Source organism: Cibotium barometz, chromosome 33 (assembly GCF_041138505.1).
Source record: "Cibotium barometz isolate CiBa-2024 chromosome 33, ASM4113850v1, whole genome shotgun sequence".
NCBI lineage: Eukaryota > Viridiplantae > Streptophyta > Polypodiopsida > Cyatheales > Cibotiaceae > Cibotium > Cibotium barometz.
In genome coordinates, this window is record NC_141078.1 from 44,930,439 (window position 1) to 44,946,317 (window position 15,879).

At 43.8% G+C, this 15,879-nt stretch overlaps 1 protein-coding gene across 3 annotated transcripts in view; it reads left to right on the forward strand.

Moving 5' to 3' along the window:
* Positions 1-2,197: 2,197 nt before the first annotated feature.
* The window catches only part of LOC147619636 (diacylglycerol kinase 1-like), a 174,638-nt gene continuing 160,956 nt past the window's right edge, over positions 2,198-15,879 (forward strand). For 2 of the 3 annotated variants that reach the window (XM_086773305.1, XM_086773307.1), the window contains exon 1: positions 2,198-2,867. In XM_086773305.1, coding sequence (XP_086629431.1) covers positions 2,670-2,867 — 198 coding nt within the window. In that variant the 5' untranslated portion in view covers positions 2,198-2,669. The remainder of the gene's footprint in view (positions 2,868-15,879) is intronic. The other variant, XM_086773306.1, reaches the window with a different exon arrangement.

A 15,879-nucleotide genomic window follows, 5' to 3' on the forward strand; every position in this document is an offset into this window, starting at 1 on the left:
TGACTCAAAAATTTTACATGGTTTTTTTAAAGTTAACTTTAAAAATGTATTTTTTAAATTGAGAGAATAATTTCAACAACGAAAATATTACAAGTCCAATGAATATGTATAGTTTGAAACACTAATGCCATATTGGAATTCGGGCATGCTAGGTTGACCTTGAGCATTTTATGACCCTTAACATGATAGAAGAAGAATTAGGTGGCATGTGAACACCCGCTCTAGTTTCTGTTATTAGGTAGTGAGAGGTCTATGTGCAACCACTAGTGAGAGAGGAGACTTTGAATCATGAGCAATAAGATTCTTCCTTCCCTTGATTTAATTCTCACCACCTCAAATCATACATTGCCCAACCCCATGCCACCCACATGATGGCAACTTGTGTAACCCGTGAGCCAGCCATGTATCACCCCGTGGCTTCTCTTCATTTCCATGTAATTGAGAGAGAGAGAGAGAGAGAGAGAGAGAGAGAGAGAGAGAGAGAGAGATGTAAACACAATTGAGAGTGCATTTAACTATTCTCTTTCTTTTTACATGTCTCTCACTTTTTATTATTGAGACGATAAAAATTGAGTGAAAGCATAATTGTCAAAATGATTGACATGTGGCCAAACAAATCCCTATGAAAGCTTTTGTTTCACTTTCTTTTTTTCACCATTTGCAAAGACTAAATAGAAGGCATGGTTCTTAGAGCCTATGCTTCTTTGGTTTATCAACTTTTTAAAGCCGAAATAGAAGGCATGCATGGTTCTTAGAGCCTATGTTTTTTTTTGTTTCTCTTTGGTTTATCAACATTTTAAAGCCAAAAGAGAAGGCACGGTTCTTAGAGCCTTTGTATGAGGTCAAAAAAATAGATGTGCGCTTTTACAATATATAAGAGGTTGCTAGGATTTTGTGAATACTAAAATCAAAATTGTAGAGAACAAAAAAATAGATGGGTGCTTTTACAATATGTAAGAGGTTGCTAGGCTTTTGTGAATACTAAAATCGAAATTTAAGAGGTTGCTAGGCTTTTGTGAATACTAAAAACAAAATTGTAGAGAACAATTAAAAAGAAAGGATAAATCCACTAGTCCTGAGGTATTAAGGGGAAATGCCAAAAAGAGCAATTGGTAAAGGAAAACTTTGATAAAGCTTTAAAGGGGAATCTTGAGAAAAGAAGAGCTTTGTAACATGGGCCTTAAATGGGCCTTAAAAGATAAGGATCTAGGAGTCATAGTCATGCACTGTATTCGTGGCTACATAGTTTAAAGGAAATTTTTAGATTTCCTAGGTTTTTTCTCGATTGAGAATCTCGACTCTATGGCTTTTATTTTCATGATTGCATATGAAAGTCCTCATTTGTGTGCATGTAATGATTTACCAAACATATAGGACTTTTACTTATGGTTGGTGTGGTTTGTAATCTAGTCATGATTAAGCATTATTGTCGTTATTCCTATGACATATCATGGTGTTGGACTAAGACTTATTATGGTGTTGTTTGTAATTTACTCATGATTAAGCTTTATTCTTATGACATATCATGGTGTTGAACGAAGACTTATTCTGGTGTTGGCAACATACACATGTCATTGTTCATACCAAAACCATTTCATTCAGATTATGACTTGGAAGATTTACAAGTTTGTTATTGAAGATTTGCAAATTAGTCAATATTATGTAATAAAATTTGGATTTTAAAAAAAATCTAGAGAACAAATTGTAATGATAAAATGAGAAGCTTGTGTGGTAGAGAAAAAAATGAGTTTTATATGTTCTATTGAAGAATCGGAGATTCTTGAGTTAAATTGTTATTATAGAATATTAGATTAAAAAAAATTAATGAATTTTGCAAGGTTGTTAAAAATTTGTGGATGTTTGAGTTAATGTATATTTAAGATATGATAAAATTGGGATTTATTTGAAGTTAAGAAATCATTTGGAATGAGTTTTTATTGATTTTTTTTTTTGGCAGGGATGGGTACAGAATTCAGAATTCAGATGTGTGTGTATGTGGGTTAATTAATGAATATTGTTTTAAGAAACGAAATCTATATATTACCAGAAAAAATAGGAAAATGTACAAAAGCATAAAGCCAAAATCAAAGCCGAGAGGTAAACCCAAAAATAATATTAACTAATTAATTAATTAATTAATATTATTTTTTTGGAGGGATGGCTATGGCCTTTGTTTGTTGTGTGTAGGTGTAGTAATGTGGGAGGTTGATTCATGAGCGTGGGTGGCGCGTGAACACACGCTTTAAGCGGGCTCGCGAGGAGGAGTGGGTACGTGATCGCGACTCGCGAACAGAAGGGAGCGGGTGAGACTCGAGGGCTCGCCGTGAGACCGCCAGCCACAGAGAGAGAGAGAGAGAGAGAGCGCTAGTTGCGAGGGCTCGCCGTGAGACCACCAGCCAGACAGACACAGAGACAGAGAGACAGAGAGAGAGAGAGAGAGCGCAATTTCTCAACTAGCGTGTGACTGAACGCCAAGCCGGCCCAACCTCCTGCAGCAGGCGGAGCTCACGTTTCTCGACGCATGCTCAGTATTTACCCATGCTCCACCCCCATCCGGCCATTTTTCTCCTCCGCAAACACAACCTTACCTCCCGTAGTCGCTGGATCGCTTGTCCGACCTCACCTCGTCTCGCTTTGCGACCCCATAACCCTACCCCTTGCACAGAGCCATGGAAGAGGAGGCCGAGCATATCCTGCACAACATGCGCATCCCCGGATACGTTCTTCAGGCCGCTACGCAGCAAAGCTCATGTGGCTGTACAGTGCCACCCAAGTTCCCTACCCTGGTGTTCGTGAACTCCAAGAGCGGGGGCCAGCAAGGACGCCGCCTCCTCGCACCCTGCCGAGTGCTTCTCACTCCACCTCAGGTAACTTCCTCACCCTTGGCTTTCTCTCCACACAGGAAAACAACTCATTTAGCTGCACGCACTTCATGGATGTCTCGGCATAACCTTTTTGTCCGTATTCGAAAGGATCCCGGAAGAGTATGAGAAGTGTTGCCTTCCACTGATGGGAGCTTGCAAAGTCGGGCCAAATTTTTTCTTTAACTCCATGACTTGTGAACATGTATGCAAAACAATTCCATCCAATTGTATGAAGGAATAACATGCATTGCATGCTACCGAGACACGAGCAAGCCTCATACCTCATAAATAGGAGTCGACTTACCATCACCCCAAACTGCAGTCGATAAAATGACCTCTTTTTTTAACATATAACAGCATAGATGTGCATGCATTTATGACGTCCATTGGCCACGGTGGGCCACCAGGGGGGGACTCACAAAGAACCACCCCCCCCCCCCCCCCCCCCCCGCCCCCCCCTCATATATCCTCAGGACTTCATGGGTTTACTAAATGACTTCAATGCCTGAAATGCAACATAGCCTTTTCATGGCATGCCACAATCAAGTCTCCTCTTCATGGTTTATCTAGAGTTATGGTGACTTGATGATGTAAGGAATGTAGTGGAGTCGGCCATTCTAGAACTCTGGGGAAATGGGAAGCAGCTACACATTTCTCAATGACAGTATGGCCGACCACACGGCCATTGTGAGCTCCAGGAGAGGGTTACAACAGGCTGACAATGACATGAGAGCTTGAGTAGTTGGGCCAAGTCAACCTCTGTGGGATTAGTTCTGAGCTTCTGAGTTGGCAACATCGTTTGAAATTCTGCTTGATAAACCTGATCAATTATACGGCTGAGATTGGTCTTCCTTCGACTAAAGACCATAACGGACGTATAATGGTCCAGTGAATAAAAAGCAATTCCTTACTTTTTCTGCCATCCTTGTTTCCTGCCTTGATCAAGTTTCTTCTTGATGGCTTACGTGTCTTGTTGGTTTATCTGGACTTATAATGGGCAACCAAGTCTGACTGAACTAAAAAAATATCACGCTAATAGTAGAGCTGCCAGCTTAGTGACTCACCTGATTGCAACTTACTGATTATTGTCATGATAGTTTTCCATGAAAGAAGGTCTAAAAAGATTGACTGAAACAAAAATATGTGAAAGGTTGGACCATGGCCAAATCCAAACAAATGACAGCAAAAGGGTATGCTAGATGCATCATATCCATGTCAAAGTTAGTGCCTTAGGATTCACCCTTAACCATGGGGTTAGTGCTTGATCACATGATAAAGCTCCATGCATTCATAGGCACACAATTAGAAAGCATAACGAATCAAATCACTTGTCTCAGTTCTCAAGCATGGATCAACAGCTGCATCAGAGTTACTTAGGCATCCTACATGCCACATGAAAATGAGATGCATAATCTACACATGATCATCATTTGAATGAATGCTGTTGTACCAGAACGGACTGTGTGTTCAGTGATGAGAAGGAGAGGATGATGTAAAGGGGATGTCAGTGAGTGCAAAGCTGGTGCATGGGGTTATGGGTGACTTGCTACTTGGCAAATACTGTTGTAGCCGTCAGTGCTGGTCTGGCCAACTTCAAAGGCCTTACCAGATTCATGGTTCCGGTGGACTCCATTTTTTGGGGGTCCTTTTTACCTCCTCATAGCAGCCCTTGCATGTGAACGCATGCAGGCGCCTGCCCACACCACTTATTCTTTCGTCCACCATTCGCCCTTTCACACCTGGCTACTAGCTTGCTGTTCGCCGTCTTTACATCTGATTGTGTCACTCCACTAAGCACTGCAGCGCTACTTATCGTCCCTACGCCTTGTGTATCACCTTCCCGTGCACTTATCGGCTGCTTCCCTCTGCCTATCACCTTCTCAGTTTCCATTTATCAATGTGCTTATTTCCCCTATTATACACGTATGGATTCTTTCATGCACTTAATCCCCCTTCTGCATGTATTGCTCTCCTCTCAAACTATCACCTTCCAACTTGCCACCTTCCTTCGATGCTTGGATTGGCTACCTACAACGTTCTTGATTTTGGGTGTGTTTCAGGTTGATCCAGGGGATAGCACACTCCACGCCGCAGTGGTGTTACACACATGCTCTCGCTTGGGGCACAGCCCTGCGTAGAAAGGCAGCTGGAGTCTACCTAAGGTTGGCAGCTAACACGGTTGTGTACATTCTTATGCAAAAAAAGGCCCATTAAAGGGATGACCCTAGTATAGGCCTACTTGGGTAAGAAACCTTTAGCTGCACACTTGAAAGCTTTTGGGTGTGAATATTATATACATGTTCTAGATGCTCAAAGGACCAAATTGGATGCCAAAAGCCAGATATGCATCTTCTTGGGTTACCGCATGGAGTCAAAGGGATATCGGCCCTATGACCCGGCAAAGAAGATCCTTCTTCTTCATCATGCAACAAGGAAATCACCAAAGTAACACAACCTCCACATGGAGAGTGGCCTCAGCAAATCTTTGGTACTATAGCTAGCCTGTTGAGGGCATTTGCACGTCAGTACAGAGAGCATCTCAAGCATCTTCTATGTCATGTGCATGACATGAACATGTTAGATCCCATTGTTAATGTTACAGGGCTGAGTATTTTACCTCTTTTCTTAAGCACTGTGATTATGTTTAAGCATGTTTAACATTCACTGATCATGTTTTATTCTGTATGTGCATGTGTAAGTTTGTACACGTGTGTGGGTGCAGATACATGTTTAGTGTGTGTGAGTATATGTGAGTGCATGTTCATATGTTTGTACATGTGCATGTATGTATTTTTGGGTATTTCTCTTACCTTATTGCAGGTGCAGCAGCTGAGAACTCTCCTTCTCTTGTTGGGCACTGAAGGCAGCCTATGGGGCGGCATAGAGGTGGCCAAGGGGGGCAGCCAGGTAGCAAACCTTGCAGCGCAGCAAAAGGGGAGCTGTCTAGGTGACACGTGGCACTTGACTGCAGCCGGCCTGCAGCACAGCAAAGGAATAACCAGTCAGCAGCCAGTGCAGCCCGTCCAGGTGACGTGGCATTGCCACGTGGCATAGGTGGCTGACTGCACAGAAGGTTGGCATGGCAGAGGCGGCAGCACTGCAGAGCAGGTAAATGCCACGTGTCAGAGGCGGACAGTGGCAACAGGTGCACAAAGCGAAAGAGAGAGGCGAAGAGAAAGCCGTCGATCAAGCCAAACGCAAGAGAGGCGTCAGGCAGTAAATCGCGAAGAAAGAAAAAGCAGCGTGGAACCAAAAACGTTATGCCATGTATTAAAAAAAAAAAAGAATAAGTGAAAAGCACTCATAGAAGTTTTTTTTCTAAAGGGGGAAAACCTATGCTTTTCACCCCAATCTTGTAGCTCTTGTATCCCACAACACAAATCCTGGGTGAAAGTTTCAAGAAGACTTCTCCACATGAAGCAAGGAGATATCTTCTAGGGAGTTGTACAAGGGCTACGTCGACTTCAAGTGATAAATAAATACTTACAGAGGCGCCACGCTTTGGGGCCAATTGGACTCTTGTGCAGGAGCACTCTAGCTCCACCTATTTTTCTTCTTCTTCCAAGTTTATTATTCCAGTTCATAAAGAGTTTTTAAGTGCGATTAAGTGTGCTCACCGCCCGTTAAGTTTCTGAAGGCCGGTTTCAAGGTTTCATTGCCGGGATTCATCGTCAACTTTTTCAAGAGGGCGAGCCTGTGGTTGACACATTTAATTTTATGGCTGGAACTAGTGCAGAGCTGAAGGATTTATCTTTAGAAGAGGAAGACTACTTCGAAGAAGACGAGGAAAGCAAGCAAGAATTACCTCCCGATATGCCATAATTTGAAGATGATGATGCCACCTATGAAGCAAAGATGCAAAGTTTGATGGAGGGATTAATGGAACTCGTGAAGGACTCACGTTTTCCACAAAACTTCAAAGTTGATTCTAAACCACGGAAACAGGGGTCTGAGAAGAAAGCTAAGCCTCAACATTCGGCTCCCATCTACCCAAATTTTCAGCCATATCCTGATGATTCTTCTTCTTTTCCCCCACCTACCTATGGAAACCCTGCTAATACTTCTCATCCTGGTTACTTTGGCGGAGGCTCTGTCTTTCATTCCATGACGGGTGTACCCAACATGGGCATGACTAGGAGCTATGGTATGCAACGAGGTATGTATGGAGGTATGCCAGGAGGTATGTATGGAACTTATGGTGGTGGTGGCGGAAGTGCTTTTGGTATGCCTGGTCTGGGCGGTGGTATGATGGGCATGGGGTCTAATGTTGTGGGCAATTCTTTTCTCAAACCATATCCCTATGATAATCTTGTTTCGGGCGAGAAGCCAAAAGATTATAAAGAGGGTGGTGCTGCAGTAAAGTTTGATACTCTTAGTGGTGCAAAGGATCGTTTGAAGGCTCTCATCTTCATTCAACAGTTTGATGCGGCATTTTCTGGTGGTAACTTATAGAGGCATCTAAGGTACGGAAGACAGCTTCTTTCCTAAAAGGAAATGCTCTTCAATGGTGGTTGACACTTCTTCCTCAGGGAATAGCACCAAGCACTTGGGTGGAGTTCAAGCAAATCTTCTCATCTTTATGGTTGACACCGACTTTTGAGGTGGATGTTATGACGGCTTGGCATCGATTAGATTCTAGAGACAGTAGCAATCTGGAAGAATATAACAAGAAATTTTGAGATTCTTTGCTACCGGTCACATCCTTTAGGCGAGTGTAAAAGAGTCCTAGATCCTTCGTACTCTGCAGATACCGCAAGATCTGCAATCCTGCGTCCCAATGAGACTTCAATGGCGTCTGCATGAAAGAGCTCAATAGCCCCACGGAGAAGCTCAAGTCCAATCTGGTGTTCAGCACCAGATCAATGAACCAACCAACTTCCGGTACTGCGAGGCATCAACTGGCTCACAAGGGTCAGTAACGGTTAACTTTGTGTTCGGGTCCATCGGCGAAGTAATAGGCTTGCAGTTCTCCATCCCAAAGGCCTCAAGCAACTCATGAACATACCGCTGCTGAGAGACGAAAAACCCCCTCTGGGTCTGTCAGATCTCCAATCCCAAAAAGAAGCGGAGTAAGCCTAAGTCGGTCATCTCAAGCTCCTTTGACAAGGCAGCCTTTGTCACTCCAATGTGCTCCACATGACCGCCAGTGAGAATGAGATCATCCACATAAAGGATGATAATCGTGACCATGCCGCGTTCCCGAAAGAGATAAGGTTCGGATCTGCAACCGATCTCTGAAATTGAGTCCGAACAAAGAAGGAATCAATCTTCTGATTCCAAGCCCTGGGAGCCTGCTTAAGACCATACAAGGCCTTACGTAACCTGTAAACCATCCCTTCAGATCCTGGAACAATAAAGCCTGGAGGCTGCTCAACATACACCTCCTCCTGCAGGTCATCATTAAGGAACGCAGATTTTACATCCATTTGATACACGGGCCACCTCTGAGAAGAAGCAAGGGCAAGAACGGTCCGAATCGTGGACATCCGTGCGGTCGGTGCAAAGGTATCCTCGTAGTCGATGCCTGGCCGCTGAGCATAACCTTTAGCCACAAGTCTGGCTTTGTGTTTGTCCACCGACCCATCAGACGCATATTTGGTCTTAAAGACCCATTTGACACCAATGACTGACCGTTTCGACTGCCTCGGTACCAACTCCCAAGTGTTCTTCTCGATGGCATCAAGTTCCACCTGCATGGCTTTCCTCCAAGTATCCTGTGAAAGGGCTTCTTTGACAGAAGTGGGCTCCTTGTCCCGCATAATACGAGACATCAAAGCATAGTTCACCTGAAGAAGCTCCGCTGTATTGCTTTTATCTCGGACTCTGTGTGATCTTCGAGGGCCGTTCTCTGTGGTCCACTTGGAGGGTAACTCGGTGACACCTGACTCCCGAAGGTCGTCTAACAACCACCTAGGTACTCGAATAGATCGTGGAGCCTCCTGTGGTCGCGGGGGCTCTACTCCAGCTGCGGGCTCAACCTCCTGTACTGACTGAGGTTGATCAACTGGAATTATGGTCTGGGAATCATCATCAGACTCCTCTGGATCTCCAAGAAGTGGTGGCTCCTCGACAGTGGATACTGGAACATGCTCGTCAAAGACCACATCCCGGCTGACAACAATCTCGTTCCTGTCTGGATCATACAATAGGAAAATAAATGACCGGACCCTGGCGTTGACACGATCCCACATGTGTGCCTGTGTCTCTTGGTCCTTCCTCTTCGACAGTAACTCCCCTTCCTCTGCTTCCGGCCGTGGAACCCCGATGATGATGAAATTAGCAAGGTCATATGACTCCAGCACAGACTCCATCATGACCTTCCAGATGCCGTAATTGGACCCGTCCAACTGACGGTCCACTGCGAACGTGGGGAGAGTCGGAATCTTCACGTGCTTCTCAGCCATCTCTAGTAAATCTGCCATCGCGGGGAGTAAACTGAAAGGGTGGGTGGGTGGGAAAAAAAATCTCTAAAACCTGCAAGTGGCTGTCCAACACCTTAGCCCGCCTTCCTCTTGCAACTTCTCTTCTCGAACAGTCCAAAACAGTCCACCAATCAGCAACCTATCGATCCCCCTCTTGCTCAGAAAACTCCCAAGATCTATCACGAGCCTAGGGCTCTGATACCATGTCAAAATATGCAGCGGAAATGATAATCAAACTTGGGTTGACAAGAGCAAGTAGAGTGCAGAAAATAGACAGCACAAGAAACACAGGGAAATAGGTGTGTGAACTCTTCTCTATACACAAGATCCGCAAATAACTGAATGAATAAGTGGTGGGGGGAATGGGGCCTATTTATATGCCCCATGCATGCAGTCGGCCAGCGCTAGTGGCTCTCCACGACTGCATGAAGCAGTCGGCCAGCAGTAGAAAGCTCCACGACTGCATAAAGCAAGTCGGCCAGTGGAAGAAAACTCCACGCTTGCTGAATAGGCAGTCGGCCAGCCACACGACTGCTGAATGGACAGTCGGCCAGCCACTTGAAGCTCTTGCCAACATCTGGCATCCATCCACACCACCGAAAAATGGGGAAAAAATACGGGAAGTGAGGAAAAATGATAAAACACCTATACAGGGCGGGCACACCCACAACAGAGGCCCTGGTGTATAAAAATAGACAGGAGATGACTTCTAACAGATGGATCCAGCGAAAATTGAAGCGATAAAGAATTGGCCGGATTTGCAGTCTATACATGATGTGCGAAGTTTCTTAGGACTTTGTTCATATTACAGGAGGTTTATCCGATTCTTTGCAGAGATTGCTCCACCTTTACATCACTTGACCAAAAAGGATGTTAAGTTTTGATGGACAGAGAAGGAAGTGGAAGCCTTCAACAAACTTAAGGAAAAGCTTACCACTAGTCCAGTTTTGGTTTTACCAGATCTTTATAAGCCTTTTTTGGTACAGTGTGATGCATGTGGGAATAGCATTGGAGTTGTTCTTATGTAGGATAGACATGTTATTGCTTATGAGAGTAGAACTTTGTCACTAGCAGAAAGGAATCTACAAGTATATGAGAAGGAGCTTCTTGCGGTTATTCATGCTCTTTCTACTTGGAAGCGTTACCTTCTTGGGGCTGATTTCATTGTTCAGAGTGATCATCAGACTTTACGATACTTCCTTACTTAAACGAAGCTCTCAGAGAAGCATATGAGATGGGCTAACTTTCTGTCCATGTTTCACTTTCAGATTGTTCATGTGGATGGCAAAAAGAATGTGGTTGCGGATGCCTTGTCTAGGAAACCACATGTCGCCGCCGTCTCTATTATCTTTCATCATGAACTTGATGATATGTGAGAACAGTATGCTCATGACGCAGATTTTGAGTGGATTTTTTATCGTTTGACTGAAGGAGAGGGAGTTGATTATTATTCTCTTGAGGAAGGATTTTTGATGATGCATGACAAATTGTGTCACATCTCAGTTGCGGCAAAAGGTTTTGACAGAATGCCATGCTCCGCCTTATGCAGGCCATTGTGGTATTGAGGCTACAATGAAACCTTTGGAGGCATTCTTTTATTGGCCTACTATGCGCAGGGATGCTGATGCTTTTGTTCGTGATTGCATCATTTGCCAGAAGGTGAAGTATGACCGTCAAAAGACACATGAGTTACTTCATCCTTTGCCTATTCCAGACAGACCGTGGGAGAGTATTGCTATGGATTTAATATCTTCAAGTACCGTGGGATGCCCACATCTATTGTTAGTAACCGAGATCCTCGAATGACAAGTTTATTTTGGAGAGCATTGTTCGAGAACATGAAGACTTCGTTGAAGTTCTCATTGTCTTTTCATCCACAAACAGATGGGCAATGGGAAATTGCCAACTCAGTTGTATTGGATTTTCTAAAGTGTTATGTTTCGTATCATAAGGAGCAGTGGGAAAAGTATCTTCCTTTGGTAGAGTTTGCTTACAACAATACCATTCACACTTCGACAGGTAAGGCACCCTTCGAGATTGTGGAAGGCGGGAAGAAAGTACCTCCGATCCTGCATACAAAAGATAAGATCTTCGAGGCAGATCGTTTTGTGGAGAATATGGATGAAGCTTAGAAGAAGGTCAAGTTGGCTCTTCAAAGGACTCAAGAGAAACAGAGGAAAGCAGCAAACCTTCACCGTCGATCATTGGTTTTTGATTTGGGTGATTGGGTGCTTTTGAGATTTGAGAAGGCTAGACTCAGGAAAATGAATGAAGGGTAAACAACACTTATATCCTAAACTGAGTATGCGGTACTATGGGCCTTTTCAAGTGATTGAGAAGAACAGTGATGTTTCTTATCGTCTTCAATTTACCGGATCATTGGAGGATTCATAATGCATTCCATGTGAGTCTTCTTAAACCTTTTAGAGGTGAGGTGCCTACAGATCAGGTTGATGAGACACAACCAGAAGTCGAAGAACTAGATGAGATTCTTCAACTGGAACAGATTTTAGCACATAAAGAAAGAAAAGTCAGAGGAAAAGTTTCACGTCGATATCTGGTAAAGTTTGTGAACTATTCACCTATGGATTCGAAGTGGATGGAGGAGGGTGACTTGGCAAGATTCACCAAGGATACTAAAACTTTACCTTGAGGCTTTTGGTTTGGAGTCTACCTAAGAAAGTGCTTCATCAGGTTCAGCTGTGGATTCTGGAGTACTACCTGTTACTCAAGAGGGGGGTGACTCCGCTCCCTTGTCACAGAGTTCACTTGGATGAGATCTAGAAGTCGCTTGGTGTTCTTATCAGCACACCCGAGATACTGAACTAAGAGTATATCTGCCTATGGGATTTCTATGATATATGTGTACTAGTCACATGGTTTGATTCACGGATATACGAATCTTTTGAGAGAATGGGGATGCCTATTCTAGACTTTCATTTGATATGCATGAGTGTTTACTCATGTTCATGATGTACTGCTGATCATGGGTCCTGTGGGATGGCCATGAGCGGAGCAGGTAAAGCATCCAGGGGGACATGACTATTTCACGAGGCGGATGCTTTTGATTTATGTTATTCAGATGTTGTGTTTCAATCGGCAGGACATACCTTTCTCATTGGTCTCTTAGGTTCTGTTTCAGTTTGGCAGATCCTTTGACTAAACAATCGAGGACGATTGCTTTGTTTTAAGAGGGGGGTATGCTACACAGGATTGAGTATTTTATCTCTTTTCTTAAGCATTGTGATTATGTTTAAGCATGTTTAACATTCACTGATCATGTTTTATTCTGTATGTGCATGTGTACTCCCAATGTACTTTTTGGCATCACTGCACCCCTGATTGGTTGCGGTTTTCAGTCGGCTTTCAGCAGTGATTTTGTACTTGTTCTTTCTTTCTTAATAGAAGTCCCTTTTTTGGCCCCCCCCAAAAAAAAGTTTCAGTTGGTTCGGCTGTTTTCATTTTTGGAACGTCATGGTTTCTTGTGGTTTGATTGTTTTCCTGACACATCAATTATTACTTGAATGAATTTTCAAATATGTAGATGTTTCTCGCTAATTTCCCTATCAGTGGAATGGTAAGACAGCAGTCTAGTGTGATAGACTAGTGAGGCAATGCTGTGGGAGGCGTGAAGACTCCCGTCAGAGGTTCTGGGTTCAAACACCAACTCTCAAGTGGTCGTGGGTAAAGTAACATACTTCTCTCTTGTGGGCAAGCTTAAGCATAGTGGATCCACCTCACTCTCTTCTTCACTCACCTCTCACATAGAATGTACACATGAGCAGAAACACAACATGTTCATTCACTACACAATAACAGATGACACAGAAGGGAAGAGTAACAGCAAGTGTGCCTTTTGATCCATTCCAGAAGCGTTGTGGAGTGACATAGAAGAGAGACCAAATACAATTACCAGTTGCCAGACTCTTGACATATTAACAAGCTCCATGACATGCCAGTCAATTAACATTGTGAGCTTATAAGACTACATTGCAATACATGGACCGCAAGTTATCACACACACACCCTAGCACTCTCTCCTTATCCATCTCTCTCCTCTGTAGTAGTTGATTTCTCTTTTAAGTTGTGCCTTCTTGATCTTGGCAACGGCTCCATGGTGGTTACAGACCGTCGCCTTTACACGTGTGACACCGAGGTGGTGCTCACATCGTGCGTTGTGGGTTGATTGCTTCGCTAATTGCCACTGATCCTTTTGCTGCCATTGCACCGCTAGGTGCAACACCTGACACGCTCAATCATAGAGCTTTTGGTTTCGGACCAGTTCCCTTGACAAATCTTTGCTTGAATTTGAGGAACATCTCTGGGGGAGTGTGTGATCCGGAATGTAAACTTCGTCGGAGTAGGTGGCGCTTTTTTGTATTTTCTTCATTTTTTTTTGCACGTTCTTTAGAACAGCCCAGACCCGTGTCGGGTGCATGTGATGTCTTTTGATCAAAGAGTCACCACTGGTTTGAGTGGAGTTTGTCCCAGAATCTTTTTTTCTGCCATTGGTATGGGTCTCCATTCAACTTGGGCGGCCTCCTGATACTCTTCCGAGTTATTTGATGATGGGCTTTTTGCCTTTGCTGCCGTTGCTTCTCCGGTGCTCCATTTCCATGTGTTGATATTTGCGGGTGGTTGCATTCTAGGTGGAAGCATTCTCTTTCCCTCCAGTGTCTGTGGGTGAGAACAAAAATTGGGAGTACGGGTGTTCTAGGAGACGAGGTTTCCGGGTGAGTATAGACTTTATTCTTTTTGCATTTCTAAAGTATTGCGGTAATTCCATATTTGCCTTCAACAATTCAGAAAACATTACATGACGTGCTTCAAAGAATGGATTATCTATGCTGGCCCATGTTGGCCCATGGAGCTGAAGAACTATTGACCAGACGGTCCTTTAGGCGTTCATTTTCTTTGAGCAAAGCTTGGTTGGCATCCTGCAGCTTCCGGATCTCAACCAACAGCTCACCTCTTTCTTTCCTGGGTACACCGGGTGATAGCATTTGTGTGTTTTCAGTGCTCAGCTCTGCATCTGCTCTTACTTTCGCAACCTCTGTTTGGAGTTTGGAAATTTCTTCCTTAGCTTTCCTCAGCTCTAATTTCCATTGATCTTGTTTCTTGGGTCTGCTCCACCCTTTGAACTACTTGCCGTGCTTCTCTCTTTGTACCTCAAGAGTAGCCTTGTATATCTCCCAGTCTTCGGGTCCTTTTTTGAGCTGGCTTTCATTCTCCATGCACTGCTGCAATTCTAGTTCTAGTGCAATCAGCTCCTTGATGGCGTCCATTTCAAATTTGGTACTTCTTTCAAACTTTTACTTGTACTCCTCTGCTTGGTCTTTTGCCATGTCCCTTTCATGAAGTGCATCTCTTAATATGTCTGCATATTCTTTGGTAGGCGTGGCTTCTTGCAACTGTTGCTGCAATAACTTGTTCTTTTCCGCCAACTTTTTTGCTTCCTTCTCCCAATGTTCCACTGTAACATGCGGAAGCTCTGAGATGCTTCTTTCAGCCTTGAACACTATCTAGAACATGTTGATGCAAAAACGCAGACAGAAGGGAGAGGAGAGAGAGAGAGAGATAGCTGGAAATTCAGTATTTCATATGGTACAAAAAGGTACATAATTCCCTGTAGCCATAGGCTGCCTTTTGGAAAAGGTAAACAAACCCTAACCCTAGTCTATGTCTAGACCCAACTCAACAAGGAGTTGAATGAGTAAAACAATGAGCAAACCTGCCTTTTATAGGCCTTGGATAGGTAGAGATCTGGCCGACTGCTGGTCAACCAACTGCCTGGACACAAACATAATAAATGCCAACCTTGACCTGTCTGATGCAGCCGACACAGCCATAACTTGTTCTCCGTGCAGCCGACAGGTCCCTGAGTCCAGTCCAGTATTTAGTATTTTTTTTTTCCAGAAGGGAGACTTCTATTAAGTATGAAAATGTTTTACAAAATGGAGATTTCACACCAAGCAAGGTGGAGATCTCAACCAATCAGGAACCCTGCTGCCAATAGGGTCCCAAATGAGAGGATGTGAAAAAGATACCAATGTCCCACTCTGTCATAAATTGGCCGTGCTTCCTCTCCGTAGCCCTCGAAGATCCCTGGATTCTGGCCCAGGTAGCCATAATGGTGTGAATAATATCACTCCAAATCATGCAAAGACACTGAGAAACAAGAACGGGAGTACCCTCAATGGCCTCAGTGCATCTAGCCTTCCAGATATTCCAAGCTGAGATGCTAGCAATAATCTCCCAAGAACTGTCTAACCTCTGTGCCGGAGGGACAAAGTGTGAAAGTGGCAAATCCTGAAGACAACACTGTCGAGCAACTCCTTGTATGCCACTTCACTTTGCCAAGAAATCTTTCAAGCTGCTTGGACATTTTGGATATGGCCTCCGCCTTAGTCGGATCTATGGCCAATCCTTGGGTTGCATGCAGCTTTTTCTACGGGTACAATGAAACCTACCCTCAATAATTTGTCAATTTCTTCTTTTACTTGTTTGGCATAATTTGGATTCATTCTGTACCTTTGTTGTGTGATAGGTATAGCTTCTTCTTTTAAATTGATGCTGTGCTGTAAGAACTTAGG